The 22,005-nt window shown below is 40.9% G+C and overlaps 1 protein-coding gene across 2 annotated transcripts in view; it reads right to left on the bottom strand.

The window, feature by feature from the left end:
* Window positions 1-22,005, bottom strand: part of plxnb2a.1 (plexin b2a, tandem duplicate 1) — a 230,550-nt gene that overhangs the window by 11,469 nt on the left and 197,076 nt on the right. For both annotated transcript variants that reach the window (XM_026148328.2, XM_080291728.1), the window contains 14 exons: window positions 17,668-17,804; window positions 17,229-17,411; window positions 16,347-16,458; window positions 13,563-13,778; window positions 13,387-13,470; window positions 9,855-9,950; window positions 9,267-9,403; window positions 9,074-9,174; window positions 6,504-6,733; window positions 5,848-6,029; window positions 5,690-5,756; window positions 3,657-3,803; window positions 3,327-3,404; window positions 2,964-3,042 (listed from right to left, as the gene is read on the bottom strand). In XM_026148328.2, coding sequence (XP_026004113.2) covers window positions 2,964-3,042; window positions 3,327-3,404; window positions 3,657-3,803; window positions 5,690-5,756; window positions 5,848-6,029; window positions 6,504-6,733; window positions 9,074-9,174; window positions 9,267-9,403; window positions 9,855-9,950; window positions 13,387-13,470; window positions 13,563-13,778; window positions 16,347-16,458; window positions 17,229-17,411; window positions 17,668-17,804 — 1,849 coding nt within the window. The remainder of the gene's footprint in view (window positions 1-2,963; window positions 3,043-3,326; window positions 3,405-3,656; window positions 3,804-5,689; window positions 5,757-5,847; window positions 6,030-6,503; window positions 6,734-9,073; window positions 9,175-9,266; window positions 9,404-9,854; window positions 9,951-13,386; window positions 13,471-13,562; window positions 13,779-16,346; window positions 16,459-17,228; window positions 17,412-17,667; window positions 17,805-22,005) is intronic.

Here is a 22,005-nt window from a genome sequence, read left to right as displayed (position 1 = left end):
GAAAATGGCTTTGGTCTCACAATCAGTTGTCGTCTTCAAAGCAACGTTGGCGCACCAAGATGGCGATAAAGTGGTATCAAGACTGAGGCAGCCTGCTAACAGTCTGCTATGGGTTTGTGAATGAATGCACTCAAATCGGCAATTACATGCAGTTCATTTGTGATAATAGAGTTATTTATTGTGATAAACAATCGTGGCTCAAGAGTTGGGAGTTCGCCTTGTAATCGGAAGGTTGCCGGTTCGAGCCCCGGCTTGGACAGTCTCGGTCGTTGTGTCCTTGGGCAAGACACTTCACCCGTTGCCTACTGGTGGTGGTCAGAGGGCCCGGTGGCGCCAGTGTCCGGCAGCCTCGCCTCTGTCAGTGCGCCCCAGGGTGGCTGTGGCTACAATGTAGCTGCCATCACCAGTGTGTGAATGTGTGCGTGAATGGGTGGATGACTGGATGTGTAAAGCGCTTTGGGGTCCTTAAGGACTAGTAAAGCGCTATACAAATACAGGCCATTTATTTTTACCATAAACTGGCACTTTTAACTAAAACGTTCAGAGTCAAATTATTCTACAAATAGTCACGGTGACGAAGAATGGCCATCCAACTACAAAATGACACAGGCAACCAGTCCAGTTCCCTTTTGCAAAGAGACGTGTCCCAGACGAGTTGTGCTCATAGACCGATTCAGATAGTTTGCAACATGTCGGCAACCTGGATGGGTGAGGGTGAGGCACACTTAACCGCCAATCACCAGAATTACTTGTAATCGCTCGCTAACAGCAAAAAATTAAAAAAACAGCAACAAAAACACCCAAAACTTTAATCAACAGAAAGTAGAAGGCCCAAACACTGATGTACTAAGAACTAATGAAATCAAAGACCCGCTGAGTCGGTACAATCTTAATTCAGACATTTTTGTAAACATATTCAGGTTGCCTGTCAGCAGCAAACAAGCAATAAACAACAGAGTCCACAACCGACCCATTTGGCTCCCAAATGACCTTTTGAAAAGCCCACAGCGTCATCAATCACCTGACAGCAAAACAATCAATAAAAGCAGAATGCAGCGCCCATCAGGCCGACCCAATCTAGCACCAGCTTAGGAACAAGTCAGCGATAGTTAACATGTGGTTAGGCGACTTTTGCCATCTTTGAAAAGTTTGTGGATGAAAAACTCTGGCAGGTACTCACATTCAGAAAAGCACTTAGCAGGAGATCAAATGATTATCATCAGTCTGTCATCACACCTCTATAGCAGCATTACAACCTACTAAAGTCCGGGGAGAAGAAAATGGATTCTGTTTTGAATCTTGTGAGATTCCAGCTGTTTGCCGGATAAAAACTCTGCTGCAGTGGATGGAAATGCAGCCGTAGAAAGGACACATGCTGCTGAATATTACATCTTAAAACTTCCTGTTTGAAGTGGTGAATTATTCCTGTACTTTCATACCCAGCAATAACTGTTTGAAAGTTTACACGGCACACACTAGAATGGCTGTTATATGTGATTCAGCTGCAGTGGGAATTCTCTGTGGGATTAATGAAATTCTCTGTCTCAGGATGCTACGGGGTATTTAAGGTCAACCCTGAAATCCAGCTAATCCTTATTCACAGCACGTCTCACTTCCCTTATAGAAGCCTTGTAGTCTTTTAGTGGCCTGACAGACCTGTTTAAACATCACTGCAGCTTCATGCTTAATCTTTACAATCAAGTTAAAACATCTGGGTGTGTGGTATCTGGAGGGAGGGACTATTAAAGGGAAAGAAACACTTTTTTCCAAAACCTACATCTGTGTGAGGCTAATCTGATGTAGAGGATGACCTGTTTTCTCCTTGCAGTACTTAAACTGTCAGTGAAATGCAAACGTGAATCATTAACTGGCGATGAGTCGTTCACATTCTTTACAGAATTCTTTTATTTCTGCCACATTAGAGGGTTTTCCAGCATGAACGGCCTGCTGGACTAACATAGATTAGACCCTTTAAATTTTATTTATTTTTTAACCATTCAGAGATGCTCTTGCTGGTATGTTTCAGATCATAGCTCAGCAGGCCACAAACTGATGGCCAGAGATTCTCCTTCAGGATTTTCTGGTAGAGAGCAGGATTCATGTTTCCATCAACTACGGCAAGTCGTCCTGAAGCAGTGAAGAAGCCCCAGACCATCACACTACCACCACCATGTTTAGCTGCTGGTATGATGTTCTTTTTATGAAATGCTGTATTAGGTTTAATCCAACTCAAATTTCATAAAGAAAGTTCAGCTTTTGTCTCGCCAATCCACAAAGTTTTTCCCCCCAAACTTTTGGGGATCATCCAGATGTTTTTTGGTAAATATGAGACGAGCCTTTCTGTTCTTTTTGGTCAGCAGTGCTTTTCTCCTTGAACTCTCCCATTGTTGCCATTTTGCACAGTTTCTTTCTTATTGTTGAATCCTGAACTCTGACCTTAACTGAGAGGCCTGCAGTTCTTTAGATGTTGTTCTGGGTTCATTTGTGACTTCTTGGATGAGTCATGGATGAGCTCTTGGAGTAATTTTGGTCGGCCAGTCACTCCCGGGACTTTTCTTCATTTGTGGATAATGGTGCCGTGGATAGACTTTCCCATCAGTTTCTTAACATTGTGGCATGATCATGTCACTTTTTGTTATGTTTTAGTCTACTTCACCTTGTAAAACAGGTTCTAAGTTTAGTGATTACTGGATTCACTCATAGTAATCTGATCTGTAGACTGACAGCTGTTCGAGGTGTGCAGCTCAGGAAAGGACACACGTGAGGAAAACAGGACTTATTTAGGTGACATTATAGTTTTAAGGTCTATCTAAAGGTCAAAAAAGCTAAATATTCTTTATATACTCCACCCCCACCACCACAAATATTGTTGTAACCCGGGAGTTTAAGATGCTGAACGCTGGGTGTAATAATCAATAATTTGTATTTTTCCTAGCTGCTTAATGATTGTTTTTGTTTCTTACCCAGTGCAACGCTCTCCACCTTTGGTCTCTGAGAATACGGCAGATTTCTGTACACCTGATCGATGATCTTCTCTTTCACCTGCAGAGCACAAAATTACAAATTCACCTGCCATAATGTCAACTCAAAACACAGACAATGATATCTCATTCACATTTATTAGCTGCAGAATATCGACAGACAGAAGTTTTGCAACTACCTCAAACTATTCTAGACATTCGATCAGTTTTAAGGACAAAGTGCAGGGTGGCAGGGAAAGATACGGCAAAGCTTCTCTTCGTTTTTAAACTCAGCCAGAGATCAAACAGTCCTGACGACAACGACCAAAAAAAAATTTAACTCTGAAAATAGAAGAAGATTCTCACCTGGGAGATTGTGTCACAGTTCAACACCTTCACCGGAGTCACATCTGGTCCCTCCCCATGCACCAACACCTGCAAAGTCTGACAGCACAAACACACCGGGAAGATGCAAGAAGGTAAAAGTGGAGCCACAGTGAAGGCTTGTTTTCATTATGCAACCAACGACCCAAAGCATGACTCATTCTGGAGCTGGGGGTCCGCTCTGATGGACAACTGACACACCTCCCTCTCCCTGGCTGCTGCTGCTATCAAACCGGTGAGATACATAATCTCTCCAACTTAACGTGTGTGTGAAGGAAGACTGCACACTGCGGTGCTTTTGTTCATACTGACCAGCACAGAGTACTCGACGTCATCTCCCAGCAGTCCCGTGTCGTTCAGCGTGTATTTGGCCTTCTTCATCTTGGCATCCACGGGACCCTTCTCAATCTGGTGCTTCAAGGCCTTGAACAGTTTGTACAGAGGCTCTCCTGCCGTGTCCTGAAACAGAGACATCAACGTCTTAAAAAAAAGAGTTAAGGTCTCATAAAAATCTAGTATCGTTCTTTTATAAATAAGCCATAACTCTCATCTGCGCTATTTACTATGGATTACCAAAGATTTCTAGTAGTAAAAACCCAGCAGTCCACTGACCCTAACATGACCATTGAATTTGTGTTTAAAATGTTTTTTGATTGATGTATACTAAGAACAATGGAAAAGTCCAATGAATCCAGTGAACATGAGAGAAAGACAATTGGCAGATTTGCACAAAGTTTCTTGGAGCCAAGTCTTAATAACTGCAGATTCCAAGATGATCCGTTAAAAACAACTTTCCGGAAGTACAAGTTACACAGATGTGTCACTACTTTGCCAAGGTCTCAAAGAAGATCCAAACTGCCACTCTCGGATGATACGAAACTGGTTAGGATGCTGAGAAATAGCCCTGCTGGACAACAGCGTCACTGCCCACAGGAAAAGAGTTTTACATTACCGTGTGCTGAGAGAAAAATCTGAGCTGCCCTGAAAACGACACCTTCAAGGTCGACTGAAATTTTGTAGCTGCACACACGGATGATCTAAATGTCTTTGAGAAAAGTTTTATGTTTCGCCACAATGATGAGATGTATGTTTGAACACTGTTCCAACTGTCAAGGATGGTGGTGTAGCACCACGCTCTGGGTTGGTACACTGCACAAAGTCCAAAATCACCACTCATGCCCATGAGGAGTAGCTGTAAACTTCTGATCACAACTGTACGGGCCTTTAATTACTGATTCAATATTGACTGTTTGTGTTTGTGTGCTAGCCCTATGACAGACTGGGGAATTGACCACCCACTGACAGCTGGTAAAAGCTCCAGCATTCCCAACAACCCTGAGTTGGATAACTGGTTAAGAAAATATATCTATGTATATTTATTAATAACAAGTGTAACTGTTTACTAAAGTTAAATATCAATTTATACTATATTTTTATTAACTGTGTTCATCATAATAGTAGAATTTAAGGTTTATTAAATATAAAAAGGAGACAAAGAAGGTTGTTTTCTCACTATTGAAATTATTAAAGTACTTATATTTTATAATTTGTCAGTTTTCTCTGACAAATTATGCCAAACTGCCCCCCCCTCCAAAAAAAAGAAAAAGAAAACAAAAAAACCCATTACATACAGAATGAAAGACAAACAAAAGAGTTTTGAAAAAGGACTGCAGACCCTTTTGTATTATGTGGAAGCTTTGGATCTGTCAGGGTGTCAGTCACAACAGTCGTTTCTTTATTTTAGTTGTTAGTTGCAGGTTTTTTCTGCTTTTTGAACTGCTGAACAGATCTTTTTTCTTTATGTGAATTTTCACATTTTGTTTTCTTTGTGAAAAGTGAGAGGCAGTTTGTTATTCTTTTTTTGTCTTGTGGGTTTCCTGTTGTTCAGATTTAGTATCCTGCTGTTTGAATTTGAACTCTCTGGATATGTTCAACTTTTTAGTTTGGGTCATAAATACATTCACAGCACAACTGCTGGTCTCTATGAAAACATAAAGCATGTCCGTGGTGTAAACTTTCTCTGGAGCTGAAGCATGAACTGTGTTTATTATGAGTGGGTTAAATTATAGAAACTAATGCACAGCGTATCTGCAGCTGCTGTCAGAGTAAACAGCAAAAAATCCCAAATTGGTCAAAACAAAACACACACCAAGCACAAAATACAGGTTTAAGATCTGCTTTCAGTAGGAAGGAAAGTTTATTAGAGTCAATTATAACTGAGGAACAAAGAGGAGAGGCAGAAAAAAGCAGGAAAGAGAAACAGATCGAAGAGACAAGGACATAAAAACAAATCGAAGGAAAGGAATGTGTGACACGGAGTAAGTGAAAAAGAAAATCAGTGTTACCCTGAGGAACTGATAGAGGCAGATGGACATCCAATTACAAAGCATCCTTTCCACCACTGTCTCTGACCTAGATACACAAACAGAGGGAGACATTAGATCACTTTTCCATCACTACGACATTCACAGAATAAACCACCGAGTCTCTGTCCTGTCTTCACCTCCTGAGCATGAGTTTGGGGTTTTTGTTCTGCACATGCTCGTCCATCAGCTCCAGCAGCAGCGTCCTCATGATGTCCGTGTAATACTCCAGTTTGCCGTGCAGCGCCACCGTCAACAGAGAGGCGAAATAACCCCGAGACCGGGCGTTAAAGTCTGGACGTCTCTCCAGCGTGTGGATAAACTACACATATGACAGTAAATTTAATGATAATAACTACATGAATAGAAATAGATACAAAGACAGAAAAATAAGCAGGAAAATAAAAAAAAAAAAAACTGAGCTGGAAGAATAATAATAATAATAATAATAATGGATTGGATTTATATAGCGCTTTTCAAGGCACCCAAAGCGCTTTACAATGCCACTATTCATTCACTCTCACATTCACACACTGGTGGAGGCAGCTACAGTTGTAGCCACAGCTGCCCTGGGGCAGACTGACAGAAGCGAGGCTGCCATATCGCGCCATCGGCCCCTCTGGCCAACACCAGTAGGCGGTAGGGTAAAGTGTCTTGCCCAAGGACACAACGACCAGGACAGAGAGCCCGGGGATCGAACCGGCGACCTTCCGGTTACAGATACGCTTCCCAACCCCCTGAGCCACGGTCGCCCATAAGAGAAAGAGGAAAATCCACTTCAAATCTTCAAACTCACATTTATGAGAAACGTTTTGCTGTTCAGCAGGTTGGAGAACTGGTTGAGTGCCTGAGCCACAGTGGCCCTGCGGGCTTCTGGGATTTGTAGTTTTCCCGTGATCATGGGGTCATTGGCGCCGTCCTTGGAGGGCAGGAAGAAATTTCGGTTGGTATAGGTTTTGTAGTCCAGGAAGGGGATGCGACCTTCGCTCAGGTCACTGGTGTGGTCTTCCATTTCAATCATGAGATCTGATAGAGACAAAAAGGAAAACCCATCAGAAAATGTGTGAAAACATGTTAAAACAAGTAGTAGTGCAGGAAATTAAAGCAGAAGGAATATTCTTTTCTTAATTTCTTCTTCTGCTGTATGTATATATTCATATATACTGCGACAATAATGTTTAGATCACACATTTCCAATAATCTGTTTATGTACTGCTCTAGTTACAGAGTTCCAGGCAGCTTTTCCACTCTTGGCTCTGTATGATGTCAATAAGAGTTGATATTGCTGACATCGCAGGTCAGAAGAAAACTGGCTTAAATAGAAAGGAGCCACCACAAACTGAAGGCTTCACTGAGGGTCAGGACAAGATAAAGAAGCATTATTTTGAACTGAGGATCATGCTAAGCTACTCTAGTGAAGTCCACACACTTGACTGTTTAAGAAGGGACCAGTGCATCTTGAATTTTTTCTCTTTATTTAAAATTTATTTGATTTACATTTTCAAAAGCTTTTCATGAGGCGTTCAGAGAACTTTGGTAATGTAGGCCCATGTCTCCATGCTTTCATATCTTGTAAATATGCAGAGCATTCACTTCATTAGAATGAAATCCTAATTTCATTTTATTTGAACCTCAAGATGCAATGGCACTCATGTAGAGAGACTTTGATTTCCAGCGTTGGTGCATCAAATGCAAATGGTTTGGTCTTATTGGACACTCAAAGCATGTGACACAAATTCCAATGCATTTTTCCAGCAGTCCCAATTATAACTTCAAGGAAGCGACATCCTCAGACTACACAAATCGAGGTGGCTGCTATTTAAAATGTGTATAAAGTGGTCTTCAATTTGCTGTGGAGGACATGGCCGTGAAAATCTTTGGCTCAGAGACACGACAGGGCTTTTAAAACTATCAAAAGAACAGGGGCTTACATTTATGGGGAAACTACTGTTAAGTTTTATGACTGCTTGTTATTTGGAATTTAGAATGAGCGGATTTAATTGGATGGAGCAGAAACATACTTGGGTCCATGACTTAATTGGCTCTGCTTACCGCTGGATTCTTAGATCATTAGAAAATCCCTGCCTGATAAATAAGGCCAGAGCTTAAGGACAAAAACAATCCTGATTATTCTCAGCTGCAGACAACTTTAGTCAGACTGTACTCACTTTTCCAGCTAAAGGAAAGGCTTTGAAAGACTGGAAGAGATCAATAAGTTAGAGGTTATAGTCATAGGAGAGAACTTGTAAGTGGTATTGTGTGTAGGAAAATTCAGGAAAATTATAGGAACATTTCATGGTAGGTAACAGTCACCCTGAGTGCTTTATGTTTGTTTTTTCGCTTTGTTATTGCACCTTTTGTCACCATGAAAATCATTAGTGCGTCTCTCCCATCTCTGATGGTAAACCAATGTGAAGACTCCCATTAATCAGCATGAGCTAATTAAGCAGCTCTCACATATAAACAAGAAAAAACAAGCTGTAACTGTAATTAAGAAGCGTAACATAAACAAATGGAATAGCCAAACTTCTTTATAGTTTCCACGATGTTCAAAATGCAGATATTTAGAAGTTAACAAACTCAAATGGCAGCAGATACGGTATGCACCAACACCACAGTGGTGTACCAAGAATGGGAAAAGATTATAGGCGTATTCACACTGGAGAAACGCCTTGCCTCTGTACGTACTGGAAGAAGACTGAGCCTCCCATGGGCTTCAAAGCTTCATCAGAGCACTCATATTTTTATGATTTTCTTGAACCAGTCCATTAATTAAAGTGTGTTTATTTGTCTCCATCTTTATAAATATGGACACCTGACTGACACCTGCTTTCAGGGCCTGCTGACCTAAACAGAGTTCCTTGTCAGGCGTCAGATGAAGCCAAAAAAGCTCCACCGAAGGCCTGAAGGGAAATATTCTGATGTTTGAGCCAAAGCGCTGCACGATCTGCTGACCTCCGCTGGCAGAGGTTCACAGAGTGCCAAAGTGGTGATGTGCTCCAATCTGTGAACCCAACGGGTGACGAGATGCAGACAAAATTCAGCTTTGTACATGGAAGTACACAGAGTTTACAGCCGGGTTCAGTCTTTAAGAGAGTCAGTGTCAATACTGTAAGTTAATTGATGAATGTCTTCCTTTAATGTTAATGCTTTTAGAATGTCCATTGCTTCTTTTAAACCTTTTAAAGCTCCACCGCCATCACTTCTTCCAGAGATAAGAACAGACTTGTACAGTTCTGAAAATGCTGAGACACTTCCATCAAAACCAAACAATAATTCATAACAGACATGTACACGGCTTCAGTGATCACTCTCGCCACAAACACCAGACCTGTGACTTCACAGCTTTCAGGTGAGGCTCAGTACCTGTGAACTCTTTCTTGCAGCGATCTCGGACACTCTCCTCCAGATTCTCCAGCTGGTGCTTCACCTTCTCGTATTCCCGTTCTGCCTGCTGACTCTTCCTCCTGTTTGTTTACAGACCCAAAAAGCAAAAGGGAGCGTGTTTATTGGCACACGCAACAATTAATTTGTCTATTTGACCTCATATTCTTCTAACCTGTAGCAGTAGACTGACACGGCGATGAACAGCAGCATCGGTATGATCACCGCCGGGATGATTATAGCCAGAGGAATGTCGTCTTTTCTTGAGTAGTAGACCGAACCCACAACCCACTCGCCGTGGCCAAATTTCACCTGGAGACAGACAACATGCTGCTGAACCTGAAAGCTCTCCTCTCTCTGTTTTATATCTTCATTGTTGTAAACATTTTCTTCCATATGAGACTCAGTGGATCTGCTTCTTAAACTCTGATGTAGTCTTGTCCTACTGAAGGCTTAACACAAACCATATTCTTTCACTGCTGAGCGTTAACATGGAAAGTAAGTGAAAAGCTTGAGATAAAAAACTCTTTTGCAAGCACGTCCTGTGCCAAGATCAGCAGGGTTAACCCAGCATGTTATTTGATATGAAGAGAACCCGCGTGGTAACATCAGACCAAAGAGCCCGGTGTGGGTTTGCTGTGAAGCAACAGTGCTGTTCTTTTACAGGATCTGAAAGACTAGCGTAAGAAGCTCTGTACTTTCCCTATGTCCTTCAGTAGCATCATTCCTGGCTGCCAAAGTGCTTAAAACGTCACATGCTCACCACCAGCTCCAGCAGGTCGTTGACTGTGTCTCTGCGCTGACGTTTAGATCTGGCTCTGGGCTGGGATGAAGGCGCCTCCAGTATCAGCTTATCATCCTGTACCGGGCCCACAGGAATGAAGAGTCACACAGGTGAACTAAACACATGCTTAGTGGAGCATCACTAAATATAATACACAGATTCTGATAAATGTTCACAGTTTTTTGGAGTCACAATAACAAAACAGTTTGTTTGGAACATATTTGATCAGCTGGTCTCTGAATGCTATTGACACCCTTTTCTCAACGAGAAGTCTGGGCTCGGGAGAGCCCGAGTGCCCTGGAGGGACTTTCCCTGCCGGATACACGATGGACGGGTGGCAGACATGGAGGATCGTGTGCCTGGCGGGACTGTCGATCGAGGACGCTGAAGATATCTACCTATTCGGAACCATGATAACAGGGTTCTTGCTGATCGGAGCTGGCTTGGCCCTGGCTTATCAGAGAATTAAGAAAGCAGAACTGGCTGTTCAAACACCCCCAAGGCTGCCTGCTGGGATTGAAACGATGGGACGAGGTGCGACTTCTCAGAATGGGCTCACTGAATGCAGCATGGTTAAGAGCTTGGAGGCGCTAACGGCTGCAGTGAAGGCTCAGAATAACACCTCTGAGCGTATATTGGATTACACCAGGGAAGAATCCACTCGGAACAATACCTCTGGGCGGAAGCTGGATTACATCGCGGATCAGTTGGCTGCAGTTGTGCGGTCTCAGAATCTGCTCTGTGAGCAAAAGAGTGAAAAGACCACGGAATTGAAGGTAAATAACATCACGGAGAAACTTGCAGGTATCCAACGGGAGATTGAGAGACCAGTGTCGGTGTCGGAGTGTTAAAAACAGCATGAAATTCTCATGAGTTGTTTGTAAAAGAAAAATCACCATTATAATGCGGATACCCCTTCGGCGCCAGCTGTGGGCTCAAGGCCGGAGCTGAACAAAACACCCTGATAACGACTGTGTTGAGTCTGTTCCTTCCCATTCCCTACAAGGCCACCTGGGTTGGCTGGAAGACTGTTTACTTAGCCTGGCAGGGCGAAGGACACCGTCTCAGCTGAACTCTGGACACGCACACACATACATATACTGATACTGATAAGCACTCACTGACGCATCACCCTCCCTACCCCGGATCCAGCGCCACCTCCAACGCTTACCTCCCCTCTGATGTGGACATCGGGTCAGTTGGAGGCACAGTGGAAAGATTGCAGATCAGATGTACACACTGGAACTCTTTCCCATGTTGCTGTCTGTGTTTATTGTGCTATGGTGTGTTGATATCTGTGCATTCCTGTATTATCCTTCTGTGTTACACATTTCGATGTTTTTTTTCCTCGCTACATGGCCTGACCTGTCTCCCCAATGTGATGTTTGTGTATTGTATGTACGATTGGCAAGGTCTGTCATCTCGGTTGTGGGCAAAAGACCTGCAACTGACAAATAAAGGCTATCTCATCTCTCATCTCATTTCCCCTCTTTTTTCCTTACCTGATAATTTTGCAGCCCCTCAGATTGATCTTGGTATTCAAAAAACAAAATCTATAAACCAGCACGTTTCATTCACTTTATCAATTTAAAGTGCAAGAGAAGGGAACTGAAAGGGAGGTAGCAACAGCTGCGATTAGCACAATAATTTCTGTTGGTTTAATCGTTTTACACCCACTGCAGTCAATTAACTGCCTGTATGCTGCTTCTGTTCTCAAGTACAAGAAGAAACACTTTCATAAAAATTAAAGGGGACCTATTAGTTTCACTTATCTTCTGTACTAATGCAAAAGTCTTGAGTCATCCTTCATTTCTTAGCAAACAAATACAAATACAAGGCCAAAATTCAACTGTAGTGAGCCTGAAATTCTTTATTCTTCAACACGGCTTGAGTTTTCTAAAACCGACTGAAGTAAATGAAGTAGTCTTTAGGAATAGTTCTCCAGGCTTCTTGAAGGACATTCAAAGCTCTTCTTTGATGGTTCTGCCGTTTGTTCTGTTCCCTCTCAAGATGATTCCACACTGCTTCAACAACGCTGTGGTCTGGTATGCTTTTACTGCATTAAGAGTGTGTTTGAGATCATTCTCATACTGAAGAATGGTACGTTTCCTTAAGAACGGCTTCTTGACAGCTGCCCTTCCACTGAGAACATTTCTGATGAGGCTTCAGTAAACAGCAGATGGATCATCTGAAGGTCAAGATGTTTCTCTCAGGTCCTACATCACGTGTTTGCTCATTTTTTTTTCCTGTTTCTTAAGGACACAACTTTCAGATGTGGATCACATGCTGTAGATGGGTTTTTTTTAAGGCTCACTATCTCTTCTTTTGTCAAATATATCAAGATACACTTGACACCATCTTGAAATATGGCAGGTTTCAAGCCAATAGTTCTTTGGGAATCACTTAGTTAGTGGAAGAATATTTTATGTCTGTCGAATGGTGTCAAATTGAGAATTTTTTTAGTGATTTAACTGAAGAAATGGGAACAAATTACGTATTTTGCAACAGCCTGCTAGTAACGATTTGATTCTTTGCTAACAACATTGGTTCATCCCACGAGTTAGGTGCCTTTTTATGCTTGAGTGATTCACAGGTCAGAGTTAAGGTGCTGTGACCAACAAGCATTCGTCTGAAAATGGGCAGGTACAAGACCTGGATTGAAAGTGAGTAAAAAAAGCAGCCGATGCTCCGCCCAAAAAACAAAAAAGGTGAAAGATCTTCATAAAGTCTGGAGAACAAGAAAACCAGGACCATTTTAAAATAACAAGAAGTTCTGGCTCCTTGGAAGCAACATAAAGAGGTTTTTGCTCAGTATCCAAATAGATATTTATAACAGAGTGGCCGAAATGTCAACCAATCAGATCAAAACATTCTTAGAAATATTGATTTCTGTTTTTGGAAGCCAGCAGAGGGGCAAGAGGGAGCCCACGCAGGTCTTAAAGAAAAACAGGCTAAAACGGCTTGTTTTAGATGAGTGAGGATTTTTTCTCTTTAATCTGTATGATGCAAAAACTAAAATCCAAGTAGAGTCCAAAAATATAAGGAGCTGGAATGTGACACAACACGCTGCATTAACTAAAAGGAAATTGTGGTGTTTGTTTTGCTCATACAACAAAAGCAGATAAACCGGGAGGAAATATGTTTTAGCTGTATTTTCACATGGTGCATCAGAACTAAAGATTTGGAAGATGTTTTGTTTTTGTCATCGTAACATCTTTGCAGTCTACTCATCAAGAGACGGCGCCTTCACTGAATTGTTTCCAAAGGAGAGATCAAGCGTTGAGTGTGTCCTAATGCTGCATTTTTAGAAGCCTGTATGTCTGTGGGAAGACAGACGTGGCAGACTCATACTCATACTCTCAGTTTAGCCAACAGCCACGCAGTGTTAGACATGGATAACACGACCGTCTCATATCTCCACATTTCATAAAATGTGAACATCAGCTCCATGTTTACAGTGTAAACTTATTATAAAGCCATTATAAACTTTCCTCAAACAGACAGTGTTTACCTGCAGTATGTTTACGTGACACGAGGCATCTCCAACAAACGCCTGGGCCTCTTTGGCTGTCATCGCCTTGGAGAAACCCCAACCCTGGCAAAAGTGAGAAAATGAGAGTGAGCTCCATTTACAGAAAAATAGTCAAAGAGGGGATTTTAAGAGCATCTCTAGCAATCAGTGCTCACAGTCACGATGATAATGCCGGTCTCTGTGATGACGTTCCTGGCGAGCTCGTTGAAGGTGGGGTTGGGGTGATAGTTGAAGCTCTTCAGCTCCTCGATCACATTGTCCAGCTGGAGGTAAATCCTGAGAGACTGAGAGAGGGTTTCGTAGCTGGAGTTCACTATCGGGGAGTAAAACTGGAGGACTGTGTCGTTCTTGCTCAGAGCCTCCTGCACAAACTAGACAAATAAAAGAAAAAGAGTGAAATTATTCAGAGTGAGAACAGCTGAAGCATGAGCCAGGCGTGTGTAAAGCTCAAAGAATCGGCTTTCTGTAAAAATCTTCTACACCAGACCTAAAACTTTCCCCGGCTTTGGTTGCTTCAAAAACAAAAACACATCTGTCAGCTGATTTAAAAAAAAAAAAAAAGACTTTATAATGATGTTTTTACTGTGGAGCATTTAGCTTCTATAAAGCCAAAAGTTCCCTGAGAAGGCGGTGGAGACCAAAATAGGAGCTACAAGGATACAAGGAGATACCTAGTAGATAACAGGGCTGTCAGATAATTCCTGGCTGTACAACCAAACAATCAGAGTCAGGTATATAGGTTGTTTCAACCTCCAAGTGTCCCAGCGAGTAATGGCAGGTGTTCAATATATAACGTATTTAATTATTTTGTTTGTTTTCAGTAGCTGGTGAACACTGAGTGTGTGGAGACCAAAAACAGAGCTTAAAAAAGTGAAAAGGAGGCTGGCCTCTCTGAGCTCTGTGCTTTTGTTGGATTGTTGGATTTCTATTCATTACAAGTCCTTAGCTTAGAGTTTAAAGTGTCAAGAGATGACTACCATACATGGACAAAAACAAGGAACCCAAAAAGAGTTTTTATTCTTCATTAAATATGAAGTCTAGCTTGCCAAAATTCATTATTGAAATGGTGTCAGATTGACAGCAGAATGTCCAATAAAATCTACATATTCAAATACAGAAAACAGCCTCTTTTCTGCTGCCCTCGAGTGGACAAAAAATCTATTATTGTCAGATTAAATTCAGCTTTTTCTATTTTAACCTGCAGACAGTTTGATGGCAGTGAATCACAGCGCAGGTTTAACTTTTTCTTCATATTTCCTCCTCCTCTGTCTCTTTCCCATACTCCTTTTTCTCCCCCATCTCTGCCTCCCCACTGAGTCTCCCTCTCTTTCTTCCCGGTTCAGACAGCAGCTTTTGATGAAGTGACAATAAAACGACTTCACCTCCTCTCCCCTGCAGTGAATCTTTCCTAAGAGTCTCTGTCACTCAAAGCTATTCAGCAGTGAAATAGCAGCGTTGCTCTGTTCCCTCAGTCTCAGGCTTTTGGCTCGGCGAGAACAAGCGGCAGATGAGGCTGCAGACTGACGTACATCAAGCTGACACTCTGCATTTATTAAAAACATCCTCACAGTCACACTGACTGCACATTTCGCCCCAAGTAATTCTAAAGAAACGTGGTCTTACCATCTCTCGCGATGGATGTTTTCTCACAAAGATCAAAATATAAGACGAAAACGGTGAATACTTGGCTATTTTTAGCAATTATTTGTTCATTTAAATTGTACAACACTGCGCTGTCAGTAAAACTGGCCACATATTGTAATGCCTTACTAGTTATAATAAAGACACACTCTACGTATGCCCCTTTTGAATCACAATTTACCCAGACACTACGGATCTAAATGAGCAGTTTTGCTGATGTCCACTAACATACAATGTTCCAGATTCACACAAATACAATGACACATGTATTTTAACCCATTCAATATGACATTTTTAAATGAAAGCAAATACAATTTTCTAAAGAACACACAACAGCAGCGTTAATTTTTACGGAAATTTAAAGAAAAGATTAATTAAGGGTAATTGGTCATTTATCTTTTCTTGTGGAAAATGAAGTTGAATCGGTTTTGCAAATTCTTATTCTTCGATTTGACACTCCTTTATTTCACTATTAAGTGCTTAAGCTACTGTATTGTTATGCCTGTGTTGGTACACTGATACACTTCATCATGTTGACAAAAAAACAAAACAAACACAAGAAGCAGAATAATCAGATACCATTTAGCACTTTGCTAGGTGCTTATTAGGTATATTACTACTTATGAGAGCTTAATAATACATCACACATAATTCCACTGTAGTAGATATAAATCAGTTACACATTCAGGCAACTCGTCTCCAAACATCTGCAGGAATCACAGACATTTTTGCAAAGGTTTCTTAATAACTGCAATGTCATTTATAAACCAACTGCAAACATGTTGCAATTAAATGAGTCTGTTTGTGCCAATGAGCACAGCTCGTCTGCAACAAGTCTCTTTGCAGAAAAGGGCTCTTAACTCAACTATAATACTGATTGTATGAAGCTATATTCCTGTATGAAAGCAGGGTTTGCTGAGTGCTTTCGTCATTTGTCATCAATGTAACTATTTGTGGAAGATTTCTGAATTTCCGTTTCAAATTTTTTGAGGTATTGGCTGTCTGGATGTAAGTAGTTAATGAGAAATTATCTGCATGCTGCTGATCTGTCAGTTAATGTCCATATTACCACAAATACACTGCCAAATTTTACCCCATTTAATTGCAAACTGACTGCTTTCTAGCGATTTTATTGCCACTTTGATGCCTCAGTGACAGTAACTGACAGTGAGTGGCCACAGACCTGATCCCCGTCTTCAAAGCAACCATTTCAAAGGCAACAAGGCTGCAAGTTCATTTAGGTTGCAAGGCTGTCTCCAACCACTGCTTTTTCGTAGTGTGATGACACCAGCTCTTACCTCTTCAGGCGGTGAATTGTGTGAAAACTCGTCAGGGGAGGGCTGGACTTTCATCATGGCTCTCTGGATGAGATCAAACCCGCTTCCAGACACCACAATCTTTCGACCACCGCTACACAAAAATAATAAAGAATAAGCTTATAAACAATTTTAAGGACTTGGATTTACATCTGGGCGAGGTTTTAGCTTCACTCCATCTCTTTATTTTCTCAAATGCTTAATAACCAAAAACCTCTGTGGCAGAATCCTGCAGCCACCCACAGTTTGCAAGATGCCGACTTGTATCCAAACACTCACTAGCTATTCACTAAAGGTTTGAGGCTAACTGGAAATAAAGACGATTCACCTTCAAAGTAAAAATGGTGCCTTTCAAATGTGTTGATTACAGTGGTAAGGCATAACTTTCTACTTTGAAGGTGAACAGTTTCCATCCTCCTCCTGTTTGTATTGCTCTTTTTCAAGTTGCACTACCGATTGGTTATTAGTTAGCAAGTATTTGCAACATGGCGTGCTCCATGAAAACTATAGGTGACTGCGCCAATCTGCTGCTCTGGGTCACTTCCAGTGCTGCTTGTAGTTTTAGATCCATCTCTGGAATCCCAGATATAACCACTTACATGTGTCTGTAATTTGAATACACGCCTCATCCAACTTCCATTCCAAACTCAAAAACCCAAATTTTATTTTGAGAGACTGATTTCAAAGCAGCAGTGGTCAAGCAACGCACAAGGTGATGACCTTTAAAGATACACAGATCAAATTTACAATTTACAAGTTTACAATTTTCTTGAATTCATCATCTACATCTGTGTCAGGCGTCCTTTTGAGGGCTGTTACTCACTCAAACAAGCAAAACTGTGCATGTGATGTGTTCACACTCACCATATGAAGCTGGCTTTGGGGTTATAGTCCGAGATCTTGGGGTTTTCCGAGTACTGATAGGCTCCGTGGATGTCTTTGGTGGTGTTCGTCCCGTATTTCACAGTCACTGTTAAGCGGTCCGATGGGACCTTCTGCCCACGATACCTGCCAGTCTTACAGGTAATCTCTGTGCCGAATGAAAGGCTGAAGAGGAGGAAGGAAGAGTAAGAACATAGGCTGACTCGAGAAACAAGAAAAGCAATATGATCCCTAAATGGATGGAAAAAGTTCATGAACTCTGTGAAACTGTGCGACTGACTCATTTTCTATGTTGTATTTACTGATCTTGAAGAACCAAAAGAAAATATTTATGAATATAAATGAGTTTCAGGTCCATCTATTCTCTTTATTTTTTTGTTTCTGGTTCCATTTGCATTTTCCTTTACCAGGTGCCACTTACACTTCACAGGGAACTCCTCCCACTGTCACAGCAACGTCCTCTTTAGTCGCCGTGTCCAGGTCTTTGCCTCCGATCGTGATCACCGTCCCTCCAGCTGCTGGACCCCTCTCTGGCATGACTGTTCTCGGTTCGGGGTCCTGCACAGAGAACAGGGAGAAAATGACCAAACTCAGTAACTTTAATGGGAATATGCTGCAATTTTCATACAATATGTGGACACTTTCTATTACAGAGGCTACTATGCATGTACATACATTTCATATATTCATTTAATCATATTTGTGTCTTTTTACGTTTCTACATTTTGTACATTTACTTTAGCAGTTTGAAAAAAAAAAGTTCAGATCACGTTTGACTGAATAGGTAAGGAAATTATTTGCCTTCTTTTCTACTTGATATAATGACGAAAATACTGAATTTAGGACGGATCACATAAGAGCAGCGGTCCCCAACCCCCGGGCCGAGTCGTTTGGTACCGAGAGTTGAGGCTTGGGTGTGGTTTTCAGGATTTTTATCGGTTTTTAGCGTTATTTTATGATTTTTATCGTTAACTCTGTTTTCCTGGGTCTTTTCATGTGTGTTATGAATAAATCTCATTTTTTCGGTACTGATACTATTTTTTTTGTTGTATTTATCCGCGACACCTTAAAGGCCAGTCTGTGAAAATATTGTTGGGCATAAACCGGCCCGTGGCGCAAAATAGGTTGGAGACCGCTGCATAAGAGTGTATATGTAATAAATGTTAATAAACTCTACAGCTGGAACACAAGCACGGACGTCCGCTGTGTTTGTGTTTTATTTCATCATTTTTTCCTTTGATTAAAAACGTTAAGCACATTAGAGTAATCATGTTTTAATTTAACTGTAATAAAAGCAAACAAGTGAATCTATTCTACTAATGAACAACAAAATCAGCCCATTTGTTTACCAACTGAAGGTTTTACTGAAGGATCAAACAGTTAGAGGACAATTTACATCTGTTGATAAGAACGCTGCGTTTATAAAAACCTCTCAACAGGCTAAGTCTATAGGAGGCTACTCCAGATGGCTGCTACTTAAATGCCGGCACCATAAACATATGCTGCACCACCTGGCTGTAAGAGCAAAGCAGCAGGTTCAGGTACACAATGTACAAAACCACACTTTAGCTTGTTAACATTATGAAACCAACAGAGTGATCGGCTGCAGTCAGAACTGCTTCATTATAGCGAAACCATGTACCTGTGTTACTGTAATTACTGAATTTATGTGATAAAAACCTTAAAAACTGGACAATTTGCCAAATCTTTATACGTATTCTTCAAGTTAAGAATGATTCAAGTAATTTGTATTTTGTGGGGGATTTTTAAATCAATTTGAAATTTTAATTTTACACTTTTTGTGGAAATATGTTGCAAAAAAATACATTTTATTTTTCAAAATACATTTTACAAAATGACTCTTCAAACTTATGTTTGATTTAGAACTCGCTGCCTGGGGGCCACTTGTAGCCCACATCACCCCTACTTGCAGTCCGTATATGGACATGAAGAAATGTAATACAATTTGGCCCTTGAAGTAACTTTTTTGTTAGGGAGGATTTATTTGTTGTTGAATGCAATGTTAAAATAAGCTCTTTAAAAAGCAAAAAGTTATTTAATATGAAGACAATATAAGCAGGGAGTACAAACATGTTGAGGGTTTGGTAGTTCAGTGAGAGAGTTATTTGTAAAGAAAACAATTTTCACTAGCAGTCAAAAACTAACGCGTACACTTATGTTTGCATTTTTATTTTGTTAAATACGAACAAAACAGAAGTGTTGCCACGTGTCTGACCAGACAGAGAGTACCAATTTGTTTATTTGGTAGTTCAATGAAAAGCTTTAGTTAGTTAAGAGTGAGAAAAAAAATTGCCCACACGTTTTCAGTTTGGTCTTGTTATGCAATATTTGAAAGTTTAAAAAAACAAACAAAACACTAAAATGGTAAATGGCCTGTATTTATATAGCGCTTTACTAGTCCCTAAGGACCCCAAAACGCTTTACACATTTACAAAATTCAGCAGGTGTAACAAACTTCCTGGAAATGGACACATAACACACATATTCATAAGGAAGCAAGTAAGTCAAGAAATGTGAGCAGGAATAAGGCGAGGCTGGCCTTCTACAAAATCATCTTATATGATAACTGGAGTAGAAACTTTTACTATTTTAGGTTCATATGCAGCCCTGTGCCTGAATAAAGATGCATCATGTGACACGGCATCAATTTGTATCAAATAAGTGAAACAGTGAAAAAATATCCTTCATTAAAAGTTATGAACCTACTTAAGTTACAGTGCAAAAGCTTGAGCAACAATACAGGGAGTGCAGAATTATTAGGCAAGTTGTATTTTTGAGGAATAATTTTATTATTGAACAACAACCATGTTCTCAATGAACCCAAAAAACTCATTAATATCAAAGCTGAATGTTTTTGGAAGTAGTTTTTAGTTTGTATATAGTTTTAGCTATTTTAGGGGGATATCTGTGTGTGCAGGTGACTTACTGTGCATAATTATTAGGCAACTTAACAAAAAACAAATATATACCCATTTCAATCATTTATTTTTACCAGTGAAACCAATATAACATCTCCACATTCACAAATATACATTTCTGACATTCAAAAACAAAACAAAAACAAATCAGCGACCAATATAGCCACCTTTCTTTGCAAGGACACTCAAAAGCCTGCCATCCATGGATTCTGTCAGTGTTTTGATCTGTTCACCATCAACATTGCGTGCAGCAGCAACCACAGCCTCCCAGACACTGTTCAGAGAGGTGTACTGTTTTCCCTCCTTGTAAATCTCACATTTGATGATGGACCACAGGTTCTTAATGGGGTTCAGATCAGGTGAACAAGGAGGCCATGTCATTAGTTTTTCTTCTTTTATACCCTTTCTTGCCAGCCACGCTGTGGAGTACTTGGACGCGTGTGATGGAGCATTGTCCTGCATGGAAATCATGCTTTTCTTGAAGGATGCAGACTTCTTCCTGTACCACTGCTTGAAGAAGGTGTCTTCCAGAAACTGGCAGTAGGACTGGGAGTTGAGCTTGACTCCATCCTCAACCCGAAAAGGCCCCACAAGCTCATCTTTGATGATACCAGCCCAAACCAGTGCTCCACCTCCACCTTGCTGGCGTCTGAGTCGGACTGGAGCTCTCTGCCCTTTACCAATCCAGCCACGGGCCCATCCATCTGGCCCATCAAGACTCACTCTCATTTCATCAGTCCATAAAACCTTAGAAAAACCAGTCTTGAGATATTTCTTGGCCCAGTCTTGACGTTTCAGCTTGTGTGTCTTGTTCAGTGGTGGTCGTCTTTCAGCCTTTCTTACCTTGGCCATGTCTCTGAGTATTGCACACCTTGTGCTTTTGGGCACTCCAGTGATGTTGCAGCTCTGAAATATGGCCAAACTGGTGGCAAGTGCCCATGAACTTTTCTCAGTTCATGGGCAGTTATTTTGCGCCTTGGTTTTTCCACACGCTTCTTGCGACCCTGTTGACTATTTTGAATGAAACGCTTGATTCTTCGATGATCACGCTTCAGAAGCTTTGCAATTCTGAGACTGCTGCATCCCTCTGCAAGATATCTCACTATTTTTGACTTTTCTGAGCCTGTCAAGTCCTTCTTTTGACCCATTTTGCAAAAAAGGAAAGGAAGTTGTCTAATAATTATGCACACCTGATATAGGGTGTTGATGTCATTAGACCACACCCCTTCTCATTACAGAGATGCACATCACCTAATATGCTTAATTGGTAGTAGGCTTTCGAGCCTATACAGCTTGGAGTAAGACAACATGCATGAAGAGGATGATGTGGACAAAATACTCATTTGCCTAATAATTCTGCACTCCCTGTATACTTAAAGTACTTAAAACTAATGATTCATTAAGTATTATCACTTTAATGCTGCAACTATACCGTCACTTCCGTCTCACCAAAACAATATTTTCCAGTGACAGAAATCATAAAATCCAAACTAAAGAGTTATGAGGCTGTGGCTATTTTATATAAATAATCTATAATGGTACTAACATAAAGGAAGAGAGAGTCTCCTTTACAGGTTGACTCCTTTGAGTATGTCTCCATGCCTCTGGGAGAATTTCAGAAGGACCGATGTTTGTATTTAACTCTTAAATCAAGTTTTCAAACTGCAAACACTTTTTTAAAGCTTCTGGAGAGTAAAATAACAATAATAATATTTATGATGATAAAAACAAAAGCTCCCAGATCTGTCAAACCGAGCAGCAGAGAGAGAGAAGAATAAAAATGAGAAGTGAAGAGAAAACTTTAACCGTGTAGACTTCAT

The sequence above is a fragment of the Astatotilapia calliptera genome, chromosome 17 (genome assembly GCF_964374335.1).
Source record: "Astatotilapia calliptera chromosome 17, fAstCal68.1, whole genome shotgun sequence".
In the NCBI taxonomy this organism is placed as follows: domain Eukaryota; kingdom Metazoa; phylum Chordata; class Actinopteri; order Cichliformes; family Cichlidae; genus Astatotilapia; species Astatotilapia calliptera.
The sequence above is the reverse complement of the archived record's forward strand: the minus strand, read 5'-3'. Positions and strand labels throughout refer to the sequence as shown.